The sequence below is a fragment of the Vulpes lagopus genome, chromosome 3 (genome assembly GCF_018345385.1).
Source record: "Vulpes lagopus strain Blue_001 chromosome 3, ASM1834538v1, whole genome shotgun sequence".
Taxonomy (NCBI): domain Eukaryota; kingdom Metazoa; phylum Chordata; class Mammalia; order Carnivora; family Canidae; genus Vulpes; species Vulpes lagopus.
In genome coordinates this window covers 57,866,631-57,881,142 of record NC_054826.1, presented here as the reverse complement: position 1 = coordinate 57,881,142, position 14,512 = coordinate 57,866,631, and the positions used below count along the sequence as shown (strand labels likewise).

At 45.3% G+C, this 14,512-nt stretch overlaps 1 protein-coding gene across 4 annotated transcripts in view; it reads left to right on the top strand.

Annotated features, from left to right (window-relative positions):
- Positions 1 to 274: 274 nt before the first annotated feature.
- The window catches only part of NRG3 (neuregulin 3), a 1,041,792-nt gene continuing 1,027,554 nt past the window's right edge, over positions 275 to 14,512 (top strand). For all 4 annotated transcript variants that reach the window (XM_041746957.1, XM_041746955.1, XM_041746956.1 and 1 more), the window contains exon 1: positions 275 to 1,118. In XM_041746957.1, the coding sequence (XP_041602891.1) occupies positions 275 to 1,118 (844 nt within the window). The remainder of the gene's footprint in view (positions 1,119 to 14,512) is intronic.

Sequence of the window (14,512 nt, the reverse complement as noted above, 5' to 3'; positions counted from 1 at the left end):
CCGCCGCCCCCTCCCCTCCCCTCCCCTCCCCTCCCCGGCCCGCGTCCCCTCCCCCGCCCCTCGCCTCCCCGCCCGCCGCCCGCCTCTCGGGGGGAGGGGCGTGGGGGCAGGGAGCCGATTTGCATGCGGCCGCCGCGGCCGCTGCCTGCGCCCGAGCCCGAGCCCGAGCCCGCCGCCGCCGCCGCCGCCGCCGCCGCCGCCGGAGCCCGGCCCGCGCGGCCCCATGCCTGTGGCGCGGCCCTCGGGGGGGCGGAGGTGAAGACCGGCTCCTAGGATGAGTGAGGGCGCGGCCGCTGCCTCGCCACCGGGAGCCGCTCCGGCAGCCGCCGCCTCGGCCGAGGAGGGCACCGCGGCGGCTGCGGCGGCGGCGGCGGGCGGGGGCCCGGACGGCGGCGGCGAAGGGGCGGCCGAGCCCCCCCGGGAGCTGCGCTGCAGCGACTGCATCGTGTGGAACCGGCAGCAGACGTGGCTGTGCGTGGTGCCCCTGTTCATCGGCTTCGTCGGCCTGGGGCTCAGCCTCATGCTGCTCAAATGGATCGTGGTGGGCTCCGTCAAGGAGTACGTGCCCACCGACCTGGTGGACTCCAAGGGGATGGGCCAGGACCCCTTCTTCCTCTCCAAGCCCAGCTCCTTCCCCAAGGCCATGGAGACCACCACCACCACCACGGCCACCGCGTCCCCCGCCACCCCCTCCGCCGGCGGCGCCGCCTCCTCCAGGACGCCCAACCGGATTAGCACGCGCCTGACGACCATCACGCGGGCGCCCACTCGCTTCCCCGGGCACCGGGTGCCCATCCGGGCCAGCCCGCGCTCCACCACGGCGCGGGGCACGGCGGCGCCCCCGACGGCTCTGCCCACCACGGCCGCGGTCTTCGGTGGCAGCGCGCCGGGCTCCCGCCCCCCGGGCCCGGGGGCGCCCAGCACGCAGGCCGTGCCCTCCTGGCCCACTGCGGCACACGCTACCTCCTCCTACCTCCACGACTCGACTCCGTCCTGGACCCTGTCCCCCTTCCAGGAGGCTGCCTCCACCTCGGCCGCCGCCGCCGCCGCCGCCTCCTCCTCGCCTTCCTCCTCCCCGACCACCACCACGCCGGAAACTAGCACCAGCCCCCGACTCCGTAAGTACAGCCCGGGCCCCGAGGGCCGGTGCCCCGAGCGGCCGCGCGCCCCCGCCCCCCCGCGACCTCCCCGCCCCCCGGCCCCCCGCCGGCCTCCCAGCCGCCTGCAGCGCTCGGCCCGGCCCGCGGTGGGCGCCCCGGCCTCCTCCGGGGGTCCCGCCCCGGCCGACGCCCTCCGAAGGGTTAACCGGGCGCGAGGAGCGCTCGCTGCAGCCCTGCGGGCGAGCTCGGGATGCGGGCCCTGGGAGCCCCGGGCGGGGGGCCAGGGGGCAGGGGGGCAGGGGGGGCCTCCCCGAAGCACCGGGGCCTCTCGCCGCCGCTGGGAAGCGGGGGAAGGAAAGCACAGCAAACTGACCGACGATAAGCCGCGGAGGGAAGTTGTGTCCCCGCGGGGGTGCGGGGCCGAGCCCCCCCGCAGGTGATGGAACGGACCGCAAGGACTACGGAGCCCCGGCCCGACCCGGGCGGGGAGCTGCAAGGGTTAACTGGAAGCCAGTGGGGGAGGTGGGAAGGGAGGTGGTCCTGGGCGGAGGGCTGAGCCCACCCCCCGGCACCCCCCCAGCCCGCCCCAGGCCCTTCCGGGGTGCAGAGGTTGGTCCCCTGGCCTCAGCGAGTTCAGCAGGGTGGGGGCCGGGATGGGAAGGGAGCCCCGCCGAGCTACAGCCTCTGGGGTCCTGATGGAGGAGCAGCTTTTTCAGCCCTGTCAAGCGTTTGCTTTTGTTCCTTTCCCGAAGGTGGGGGGTGAACCCCCTGTCCCCTCCCTCTGCACCTGAGCCGGAGGAGAGGAATTGCACGCGGAGTTCTCTGCACCTGGGGAGGGGGGTGGGGGGGACGTCCAGCCCCTTGCAAACGGGTCACTCTGCGCACGGAGCATCTCCAGCCCTGGCGGCGCGGTTGCTGCCAGGAGGGGGCCGACTGACCGCCCCCCCCACACACAGGGGCCGCTTCCCCTGTATTAGTGGAAGTGGTGAATATTTCCCCTTTATCTTTACAAATGTTCTATGAGACTAATTGATTGACCTCCCCCCACCCCGCACCCCCCACCTTGCTCTTATTCTTAGGAAGTGTTAGCGAGCTTCTGCGTCTGACTATTGATCAGGATATGGGAAACACTTTGCAACCTGTGAAGGTTATTTAGGACAAACCCCCAGCCTGCCAGGGCAAGTTCCCTGCGAGCGAGCCTGCCCTCCCAGAGCTGTCTGGTTGTGCCGTCCTTAACGTTGCGTTTCTGTTCTGAGCGATCACATCTGGAGAGGAAGGGGAGAGGACTCATCATTCACTCTTCCGTAGGAACACCTGGGTTGGATTCAAGTCCTCTGGCAGTTTTTTCATTTCTCTGGCCTGGGGTCTCACCCTGGGTGTTATTTAACCCTTACAACTTTTTTTTTTTTTTTTTTCATTTAAAGGATTTAGTACATTTGTGTGTAAAAATCCAAGAGAGAAATTGCTGAACGCCCTTACTCTGTTTGGGGAAGAAAATAGGCTGAAGATAAATTGGGAGTCAGGGAGAAGAGGGGAAGGAGGGAAACTGCCACAAACCAGAATGGCAGGCAGACCGGTAACTTGCTGCTTCCCTCTCCTTTGGCTGAAGCAGTCATTTTTGAGAGCACATTTTCTCAGGACGTGTTTGGAGGCTTAGATCTCAGCAGACCTGGCTAGAGTTTTGTGGAGGATAAAGGATGTGCAAGTGTCTGCATGGACATAGTCAGTGGTTTGAACACGCATATGTATCTATCCCGGAGACCTGAGATTTTTATCTTTTGACGCAATAGATACGAATAATCGAGTGTGGGTGTCCTTCTTCACTGTATGTGTGTGTGTGTCTATATGTGTGGGGGGGTCTTCTACATGGGGGGGGGATATTTCATGTTCTTTCTCAAATGATTTCCTTGCTTGCGTTCCATTCCGGAGGTCTTTAAAGAAAAGCCCAAGGTAATTATTTCTGCCTCTCCATGCTCCTTTTCTACATACTGTGGAAGGGAATGGCAGCCTGTTTAATAAGTAATGATTATTGACAGGGCTCTCAGCCCCAAGGAAAAGGGGCGATGGGGGGGGAGAATCTGTAAATGGTGTCAATGTTCACTTAGACATATAAGCAGCATTTGTTTTATGTGTATCTGAGGTCCAGCTCTTGCTCATTTTTTTAAACCTGCAACAAGGAGTTGAATTAAAGGATAAAACACGAGTATGCAAATCCAATAGAAACTGACCTGGTTTGCATATATCAACAAGGGGAATTTTAATGAAAGGAAGATTAGGTGGTTTCCATAAAAGACGAATTTAAATAGATTGGTTTATATGGTAATTTAAAGAAAAGAATAGTTTAATTATTATTTTTTGTCCAAGATCACAGGATGATTAACAAAAGGATAGAAGGATTTCATTTGAGGGATTGTTAGCACGGCTACTGTGGACTGAAGAATGGCCTGAGTATCTGGCATTTTATTTTTCACTTGTTTTGATTATGTTACTAAAGTTCCCAGGAGAGAAATTCCCCTTTTTCCTAGTTCCTATCTTCAGACTTCAATAGATTTTTTTTTGTTTTCTCTTTCCTTTCTTCCTTTCTTCTTTCCTTCTTTCTTCTTTTTTAAATGAGAGTCATGAATTATGTTGTAGCACCTGAGGACAGCTGAGGATGAGGCTGTGATTTTTCAAGACAAAGTCACAAATTCCGTAGTGGCCAAGATCTTTGCTCTTGAACTGAACATCTCAGGGCTTACCGAATGAATGTCTTTGTGTTTGTCTTAGGTCAGTCAGAAGGATCTGCTCTGTAAAGGCAGCACAGCTCTTTGGAGGAAGAGAGTCTGGTTCCCTCTTACAAACACACTTGCTGATGGGTAGTAGGCAAAACACAAGCTATTTTTGTTATGGGGAAGGCTGCGTTTAGAAGACTCTAATTTTCTGTAGGGTCGAAGACAAAGATTGAATTTAAAAGGCAGAAGGAAGGGAAGGGCCTGAAGCCCACTATTCTCTTGTCCTCTTCCAACCTTTGGACCATGAGCTGGACCAAAACTTTCTTCCACGTTACCGGGATCTCCTGTGTTCCCAGTTAGTTGGCCAAGATTTGCTTTAGCTTCAGATGTTTTAGAAACAAATTATCTTGAACATATAGCCACCAGATCATTTCACCAAAAACCTCCTCGAAGCGTTTGGCCTCCGAGAGTGTAGAGTAGTTCACAAGTTTTTCAAGACGAAGGGAGATTTACTATAGACAGTAGAGGAAGAGTGGTTTTGACCGGTTTACAAACAGCCTTCTACAGCACAGTGAATTGTAATTTCAGACTTGGAACTTATATGTAGAGTGTTGTCCGTGCCAGTCTGGATAGTTACTTGACTCAGCTGGAAGCACTGCTTTCACAGTTCAGAGTTCAGAGTCAGTCATTGGCTGAATTCAGATATACTGGAGAAAAGGAACCACTTTCAATTGGTTAGTTTTAGGGTCTTATTTGGGAGATATGTGATTAATTACCATAAGTAAGATCACAAATCTCAAATGGTGCATTTAGTGAAGAGATACATGTGGCTTGTATCATTGATATATAAACATGGTGGGGGGGATGATTTTATTATAAGTAAGTGTATTTAAATAAAACTTGACCTGGTCCTGCCTATCAGGATTTTGAAGACTGCCATTGATAACACTGAGTATCTTTTCTTTTAAATTTTATTTTATTAAAATTAAATTAATTAACATACAGCATATTAGTTTTGGAGGTAGAAGTGAGTGATTCATCAGTGGCCTATAACACCCAGTGCCCATCGCATCACGTGCCCTCCTTAATGCCCATCCCCCAGTTACCCCGTCCCTGCACCCCACACCGAGTATTTTTCTGTGTTCTGTCTTTCAAGAAGAGTATTATTCTTAGTTATTTTATAGTGGCCTTATGTGTAATTTGCTTAAATAAAATTACTTCCATACATTACCTTCTATTTACATGAATCGAAGCCTTCAGAGGAGTTCCAGCCTAGCAGGTACCAATCCCACCAAAGCGAGAGGATTCAGAACCCAAGGTCAATATTTCTTATGAAATTCAATCGAGAGCTTTTTTTTTTTTTTTATGAGCACATGCTACAACCTGAATATGTTTTGATTTCCTTGGCCTTCATACGGGAATATGAGACTTTTCTAGTTTAATCAGTTATACAGTGTGTTTTGCTCTGTAGACACATATGTAGTAGTTCATCATCTTCACACACCGAAAAACAAGGGGCAGGACAGGTGTGGTGCATGAAGACTGCGTTGAGCCTTCCTCCTCAATTCTCCATGACTGGGGTAAGAGATTGGCAATAGAATTGCTAATTGAGATGACCTTTTGCAGGGCTGGTTTGTGAATCCAGATTTGTGCTGTGTTTCCTGAATAGCCTTTTTTAACACAGTGTTGATCCACAAACTAGTCAGAGAGGGGAAAAAAAAAAACAACAAACAGACAGGAGAAGCTGGTTTGTAGCAACTGCTGTCTGTTACTTTTCTAAATCCAGATTGGGCCATGAGCGGGAGTGCTGGTACGGTGTGAATCAGTGCCATCTCGGGAGGTCTGGTGTGCAGAGGAGCAAGGTCTCTCTTCCCTTGGGCATGCGTCCCCAGTCCTTCCTCCTCCCCACAGCACAATGAGAAGAAGGCAAAATTTCGACTTGCTTCTTTTGTAGAAATTCTTTGCTCATAACCTCTCCTATCCGGTGCCAGGCATATCTCGATACTCTATCTGGGATGTTGAAAATGGAACATGAAAGTTGGCCCTGAAATATATAAGAGCAAGGGAAGAGCCATAAATCTAAGTCTGTAAAAGGCATTTGAATTACTTGTGAATAGAACTGAAATTCATTTTTTCCCCCTTTGAATCTGTTTTTATCCTTAGACTTTTGTGTTGGGTGAGGCCGAGCTGTACTCGGTTGACAAATACCACTGAGACATTTTGAGATCCTAGACGGTTTTTCTTGTCTACATCCAGAAAAGTGTTTCCTCCAGAGTCATACACATATTGAAAGGGGTGAGGGGAATAGACTGAGTTTAAACTTTGTAATCTCAGGATAAAAACGTACCTAAAAAGATGCTTTCCATTTATGCAATTATTAATGAAAATTTTAGGCTAGATCCTTAGCTTGGTTTTCCATCTTTACCACTGTTTCATTGGGACTTCTTGTATTCCAGTTGAATAATGACTCTTTTGAAGATTCCTTACAGACTTTTGATTTTTTTATAGCCCTTTATTTCTTAGTGTATAACATAAGCAGTAGTCTTCCACATTTTTCCTAGATATGCTTTGCATCTCTGTGTCATTTCAAGTTGTTATAAAAGTCAACCCTTTTGGTAAGATGATGTTAGACTAAGGTGATGTAGAAAGTTGAGAAGAAAAATTCTGCTCATTTGTGCAATTGAGTTATTAAACTGTCTTGGTGCCTTATTTTTTAAATTAAAAAAAATTAAGGATTCCAAAAACTTGGCCAAAGCCTAATGACCATGTATTGTCCCACATAGATTGGTATACAAATCATTCAAATTTTGACAGCATCTATTGTGGGACTCTGCAAAACACTACTACGATTGAACATAACCATTACAGCTTTTCATATAGTTGTGTTGTCTTCATAATACATGCTGTGTTTCAGTGTTTTAATTCATTTTAATGAATATTTATTAAACATCAATTTGGGACATTGCAATGCTGGTAGTTAATTGGTTAATTTAAGGAGTCTATAAAAGTAATAATTGAAAAAGCAGACAATTAAAATAAAGCTTTCTCCCATATCTTGAGATAGGGCCAAGGCTTTTTCTTGAGTATGTGTCTATCAGTTTGAGCTTAACATGTTTTTCTTTTCCTTCCTTTTCTTTTTTTCGTAAGCCATACCTCTAATTACCACTTTCTTCTTTAAAGACACCGATGAAGGAATCTGATCCAGACTCTTTATAGAAACTGTATAGTATGTCCCCTGCCCGGGTATGTTTTACAGTTTTCTTGCCTATATAATTCAAAGTAATTTTATTCTTTTATTCTTTTTTTTCTTTTTTTTTTGTCTTTTTGTAAACAACTCACCGTTTGGAGTTTCCTCAAAGCATTCAACTATGTTTTAATAGAAACTACAATTATCTTTCATTTCCACAATCACATATCAGTGCCTTACATCAAATTTAACTAAATTACATAATTACAGTAAGAGGAACTGGCATAAACAGGTTTGTTACCCTGGCTCAGTGGTGGTAAGGACACAACTCAAAAGTTGGTCACAGAGGTGTGGGAGCTTCTTTGAGCTTGGCCTGGTGTCCGTGACCTTGTCATCATCTCGGGGGCCTGCCAGCGTTAATCACACTGGAGGGGTGGTGACAGTCAGCTGGCTGAGTGGGGCTAGGTTAAGAAAGTGACTCCTTCAGCAGTCAATCATGACTACTTTTAGGGATTTTTGTGGGAGGGTGACAAAGATTTGCATTAAAAAAAAAAAAAAACAAAATACCAGACCCAAGACCTGTAGCCTTAAATTCTGTGATAACTGTGCAACCTCAAAGAACCGCTTTAATCTCTCTGAACTTTAAGATCCTCCTCTGGGATAATGAGGGTCATGATAATGACCTGCCTCCTATACCCCTTGTAAAAAAGCTTGTACGCTGCAAGACACTCTACTGTTTTTATGTCAAGAGAAATGGGATAGTGGATAGACTAGGTATTTTCTTCCAAGAACACATCAGGCTGTTGAATTCTGGTGAAATATTGGAGTTAGTTTGCTACCTAGCTTGAGGGATCCTTTATCACAATGAGAGATTATTGTTCTCGTTTGCCCTTGGATCTTTCCCATACTCCTCTCCGATGCGCTGGCACACATATAGCACCCCGATAGGCTATGGGGTGGAAATCTACCTCAAATCACCTTGGAAATTTAGTCTACTACACAAACTGGAGCCCAGCATTTCTCATCCTTTGCTTGGTACACATTTTTTAAAGCTTATTTTGGACACAACATTTATCAAGGAGAGGAACTGAGGTTTTTGGGGAAAACGAGTGAGATTGTTGAATGATCTAGAAACTTGAAATCTACAGAAATCTTCAGATTCATGATGAAAGGAAAAAAATACCCTAGGACTCACTTTCCATTCCCATACTGTCTTCTTCATTGAGTTTTTGGAGTTTGGGGAGAACTTTAGTAAAAATAGGCAATCTCTTTCCATTGCATTCTCTTTATTTAGAAGTTACTGTGATTTAGGTCCCAGAGGATTGCTAGGTTGCTTGTATCTATCAAATGGCTCTTTTTAGATGGCTACCTTTGTACTTTGGGGATCTTTACTATTATTATCATTTTGAAAGCATTTTGGCCAGTGCTTGTTGGAAACTTAATCTTCATTTATATTTCAAAGTATTACTTTTTGGTTATAAGCCTTTAATTTTTAAGGCAGCTTGGTGATTTTACCTAAATCATAGATTGCCATTCCCAGGCATAAAGAGAGATGAGTCAGAAACAAGCCTGCAAACTGAATTGAGAATTAAATTTAGTAATAGAAGTTTAGCAGCTTCCAATGATAAGATTTTTCTCTTTGAGCCCTTTTCTGAGAAGTGATAGTGTGTATCTGGGCTGCAGTGTAGGCTAGCAGAGCAATAGGGAAAAAAAAGATCATCTGGATCTATGCAACTATCTTAGCATGAGTACATTACAGCCAGGGTTATGAAAATAGAATTATTATGCTAAATATTTGGTAACAATTCCTGAACATAGAGCCTGCCTTTTAAGATAACCTTCCCGTGACGACATGGGATCCTAGTCATGATCGTCTTGTGAATTGCCAGAGAGTTAGAACTTTACTAAGAGAAAAATCACACTCTCATCATCATTTTAAGATCAGACTCTATTGATTTCTGTGCCACGAATGTTACTTTTAGAAATGTAGAAGAATTCTTCACAGGATCTCAGTCTTGGAATGGGCTTGCGAATTTAGGTGATAACAGCGAGAGCTGCCATTTGTGGGGCTTTACTGGGTGCCAGGAGAGCCAGCACTTTATGTATTCATTTATTGCCATGTTTATTGTCTTACTGATTGGTTGAAACAAGGCCTCAAAGACAGTCATCTAGGCCAGTAGCCTAGGTATGATTATCTCAGGCATGCAGGTGATTGAGCTTGGCTTAGAGTGGTTCTATAATTTGCCAAGGACATGCTAAGTGGCTTGCTGTGAAGGACCAGGAAGGTTGGAAGATCATTTTATAGGTAATCGCTCCCCATCCCAGATCTGAATCCATTGATAAGAGTGTGGCCATACCTGTACATGTGGCCTCTTTCAAGCCCTGAGCTCGGTAACAGTGGCATTTAGCATCACAAATGCCATAAATGGCACATCTGTCCTGTACTTGTTGTATTTTTTTTTTTCCTGTGGTACAGGGAGCCTTTTAAACCAGAGAAATTGTCCTGGTTTTCAGTCCAAGGAGAAATTTAGGTGATGTTTCAACAAAAGATAGAGTGTGTTCTTTAAACTTGTATTCCTTGATCTTCTGTTTTCTCCTGTGGCTGCTTATAGGTAATTCAGTAGACCGGTGACAGGGAACAGTTAAGGACTTTATTTCTCTGCTTCCTAAAATCCAGCCAGAATTGTCTTCTCTGCCCCTTCCAAACTTGCTTTTGATTACAGGAGTTACTGCATCATATGCTGAGACTGGTCAATGGAAATATATCAGGGAACATTTGGATTCATAGCTTTGGAGTATCCCCCAGGCACAAAAATACCAACCTGACCAAATAAATGTTGGGTGTTGTATACCATATGCAGTGTCTCCTGCAGAGCATCTGAATTCCCTCTTGGAAACACACTACAAGGTATCCGGCAGTCTAAGACCAGTCACACTGGTGGGACTCTGATGTCTGCCAGTAATACCCCACACTGGACTGGACAGGACCTAGTCATTGCTTAATCCCTTGACATGGCTTTCTAGCAAGGGTCTCTAAGAAGAGAAAAAAAAAAAACCAAAACATCCCGTTGGTTAAAGTGAAGGATTGGGATTTCCACTTCTGCAAACTCATGAAAAGAAAATGGAAGTTGGTCAGATCCCAAGATTGGGTTATTTGGATACCCATGCTGAAGGAGAGGAACACTGTAATGTCAGGAAGCCTGTCTTGTCAATGTCCCCATCAGACTCTGAATGAATCCCATAGGCTGAGAATGACAGCTGAACTCATGGGGAGAGGGGAAGTGAGATTGCTTACCCAGATTTATTGTTAAAAAAAAAAAAAAAGCCTTTGTTGGCATGATCCAAAAATCTAGACTCCAGGAATAAAAAGTGAAAATGGGGTGCATAAATATTTATATTAAATACTATCTTGACTGCATTCAATTTAACTGAATTTTCAGTATGAAACTATTTCTGGATTAAGAAACAAATGCCCCGGAGTCCTGAGTAGCTCCAGTTGGTAGGGCTTCAGCCTTCACCAAAAGAAGAGGTGTGTTTATCAAGTATCAGTTGTATCTAAATTTATTTATGCCTGTTGTTCTCATTACTGTAATTAGGTAATATATTCAAATAGGATGCAAAACAATGCATCGATTGTGGTTTCTATTAGAACTAAATTGATTACTTTGGATATACTCCATAGTCTCTTGAAAAAAGTGCTTGTCAAAGAAGTTGTGGGCAAGTTTAAGGGGGAGTAATTCACATATGCATAAGAAATCTGCACTTGGATTGCTCTGGCTTTGGATTCTGTAATAAATAAACTGAAACATCGCGGTATGTATTTGGGGTATGGTTTTTCACAAGAAAGGTAACTAACTGACATTTAGCCAGTGAAAAGCCTTGAATTTTGCAGCCAAATATTTGGCAGGTGAATGTTTATATGCCTTAGGTTAAAATGAAATAAATAGCAAATAAAATAAATTTTACTTTGCCCATGTGATAGATTTACAAAGCCATTAAATTGTGTGTTTAATAATTTTAAGTGTACTGGAAAGTGCTCAGTATACAATTATCTAAAACTTTGGGTAGAAAATTATATAAAGTGCCAATTATGTTAAACTCAGCAGATTAGTAGATGGATTTAATATACATAGTAACTATATTCATAGTAACTATATTCAAAGTATATCAAATTGTTAATGGCGGTGATTTCTGGATTGCGGAATGGGAATGCTGTTTAATTTATTGTATTTTGCTGTATTTTCTGTTTTATTTAATGCTCACAATCATCTCTCTAGTTAGAAGTTATTAAACTTCTGAAAGAACAGAGAATAAGCCCCATGAATCAGTTCATTACAGGTCTTGGTTCTGTGAAGTTTTTTTTTTTTTTTTCAGCCCAAACATTTGTGTCTTGATTGGTGGTGTCAGCATTAAAGTGTTGGCTGAGTTGGGTTCCTGCTGTGAAATGCAGATGTGTGGAAATATAAGTGCATTTCATTTGCTCATGGGAAATAATGCCTTATTGAAGGCAGAGTATATTACTCTAGGCCTTCGATCATCAACCTTGACCTTATAAGGATAAGGAAGATGGAAGTTTAATGAGTTACTTTATGGGTCTTCAGTCTGTAAATGTTGGACAATCTTGAGTAGTGTTGCCTGGGATGGATAAAGCCAGCAGAAGTCAGTCAAGTGTGTGTCTGCTAACCAGTTACCTAGTCTATTTTAAGGATCACATGAAAGCAGAGTGCAGAGGCTAGTTTGAAGTGATGGGTCTTGGAAGGGAAGGCTGAGGTCACATGAGCACAGGTGGGATGAGCAGTTCAAACATCTTCTAGATTCTGTAAGCCACTCATGGAATCACAAGATATTGATTCTCTTTCTAAAGTTAGGTGGTTGGACTACAGATAGTTGAATTCCATAGCAATGACATAGGTCTTTACTTTGGTGATGAATTGTGCTTAAAATCTTTTAGGATGGCTCACAAATACATTGGTGAATAGAAAAAGTCCGAACAAAAGTATGATTCTGTTTCTATAATGTTGAATGTTTGGGGTCTAGATAGTGATTATCTTTTGGGGGTGAATGGAGAGACCCATAATATGAGGCTTTAAGATACTGGTCATTTTCTGCTTCTAGAGCTGGGTGCTCATAACATGGATGAGTTCTGTTAGTCAAAATTCATCAAGCTGTATACATCAATACACACTTAAAAATGTAAAAAATCTTTTAGAACATTCCTTTGGCCTTCACTTCATGCTACCAAGGTGGTGGCCTGAGTTTATGGATTTTTTTACTTCCAGACGTTGGATTGTATTGCTGTGTTTGTTGTTCATGCTCCACAGTCTGCCAGGTGCAGAGAGGGTCTTCCTGGCTTCAGCAGCTTCCTCTTGGTTTTCAAGATCCTGGCTTAGTGAGACTGCAAGCAAGATGCCCACACTCCTTTTCAATTTAAGCCTTTCTGAGTGGGTTCTTATATTTATATTACATAAAATTTCCTTTCCCCCATATTCAGAGTGTTTCTGATGCAGCATGAGCAACCACACTTTTCACACATCTTCCACCTGTAAAACCATACTTGGGTCCTCATAGTGATTTTATCCCAGTTCTGCAGCATTTGAGCACATAATCCACAAGAAAGAGAATTCATCATCTGCGTGTGTGTGTGTGTGTGTGTGTGTTTAATAGAAGACCAGAACCTTTGTACCAGAGAAGGATTAAGGGCTGAAGTGTCTAGTTCTAACTGAAAAGTATCTGAGGCCATTTCGGAAAGTAGTGATTAGAGCAGACATATGTGATTTCACGGGAGAATTTGTTTAGGCAGAGAAGTGGAGAATTGAGGCCATGGGACAGAAGGGGGTATGAACAAAGGTAGAAGTGTGCGTCCGCACTTCCGTGTGGGAGCCAATGAGGGGTCTGGCCTGGTGGGCAGAGAGGGTCTGGTCTGTCTTGGAATTAGTGAGGCAGCCTCCTCTTTTCCTCAGGATGAAGGCCTGCTTAGGAGGGAGGACTTGGGAGCACATGGCAAGGCTACTACGGGAAACAACAGCCAGAGTTGGTGCAAGCCATTGGCACCATGTCTGGTATTTTCAGAGAACGTAAGGTCTCCAAGGATGACTTGGAGGGAGGAACAAGCAGCACATTCTGAAGATTCTCTGAGACTAATTTGTCCCAAGGCATTTACAGATATGGTCTGTGATTTGTGTGGAATATATTTAAGTATTGACTTCATTCCAGTGCCTCTTCAAAGTGCTGCAAGAAGCACAAGAATTGGTATGTTTAAAAATGTTTAGTTTTTTTTTTTTTTTTTTTGCATAGTCACATCAACACAGCCCTAGATTTAACCCAAAATAGTAGCTTTCGAATATCTGAAAATCTGCAAGGAGAGCTACAAGGAGAATAACCAGCAGAAAGTCTTGATTTTAGTTAAATTAACCAACGACCTCCTGCCTCTAGAATCTTCAGAGGCAAGAGCTACTTTATGAACTGATCGCCACCCCACCCTTCTGGTTCCATCTGAGGTCCTCCTTCCAGAAGCCACTCAGCACCTTCTGGGATCGAATGCTGACATCGCATGGCACTCAGAAGGCGGTGGCCCCTTTGATTCCCTGTCTGTACTCATCACGTGGTGAGGAAGGAGAGAGGGGAGGGTCCCTGTCTGCTGCTTAGGGACCCATGAGGACCCGTGTAGGATGAGGCTCTCCCTCGGCCTGCCAGAGAGCTGGTGCCGTACACAAGAGCTGCATCCCTTCTTCCACTCGTCCACAGCTAAAATAACCGTGTCGCCCACTTTGTTCACCATACAGCGGCTTCAGATTAGAATCACATTCATCACTCTTGCCAGCTTACTTGGTTGCTCATTGTTACCAGATAGAGGGGCTATAACACCATGTAATCGTGAATGTTAAATTAGAAATAATAGCCAACGGCGTCTCTCCTCCTCTATTTTTTCACTGATCAGATAATTTTCACTGATGTCAACCTTTATAATAAGCCAGCTGACACATACTTGTGTTATTTACTTGGAATACTTTCAGTTTATCCTTTTTTTTTTTTTAATTTGGATAAAGGCTCTGTTTGCAGTTACTTGTTTGGATCTTTGTGTATTTGATCAGAAGATATTTTTGAAAGAAAGGCGACAGTGCCGTAGAGGGGATCTTAACAAAGTCAGTGTCCTATCCGCGTTTCCCCTCCACTTAGTGTTTTGTAAGCGTCTCCGTGACCTTCGGGGGGGAGCACGCTGGTGCTCATGTTTCATCATGAGCGGCTCCGAGTAATTTATGGTAAATAATGAAATGCTGCTTCCTACAATGCACTGCAAATGGCTGAGTGTTGTAAAAGTCTAAAGAGCTCTATTACTTCTAAATGACTAGATAACACAAAAATGTTAACCCCAAGGAAGAGAGGCCCCGTGGAGCAGGCCACCTGCGAAGCACCGTGTCCCTGCCTGCTGCCTCCACCAGGCCTTCTGCGGCCTCAGCTCTGCAGGGACTGGCCGGTGGCTGCGAAGGACAAGGACAGGTTCGGGCAGTTCAGGC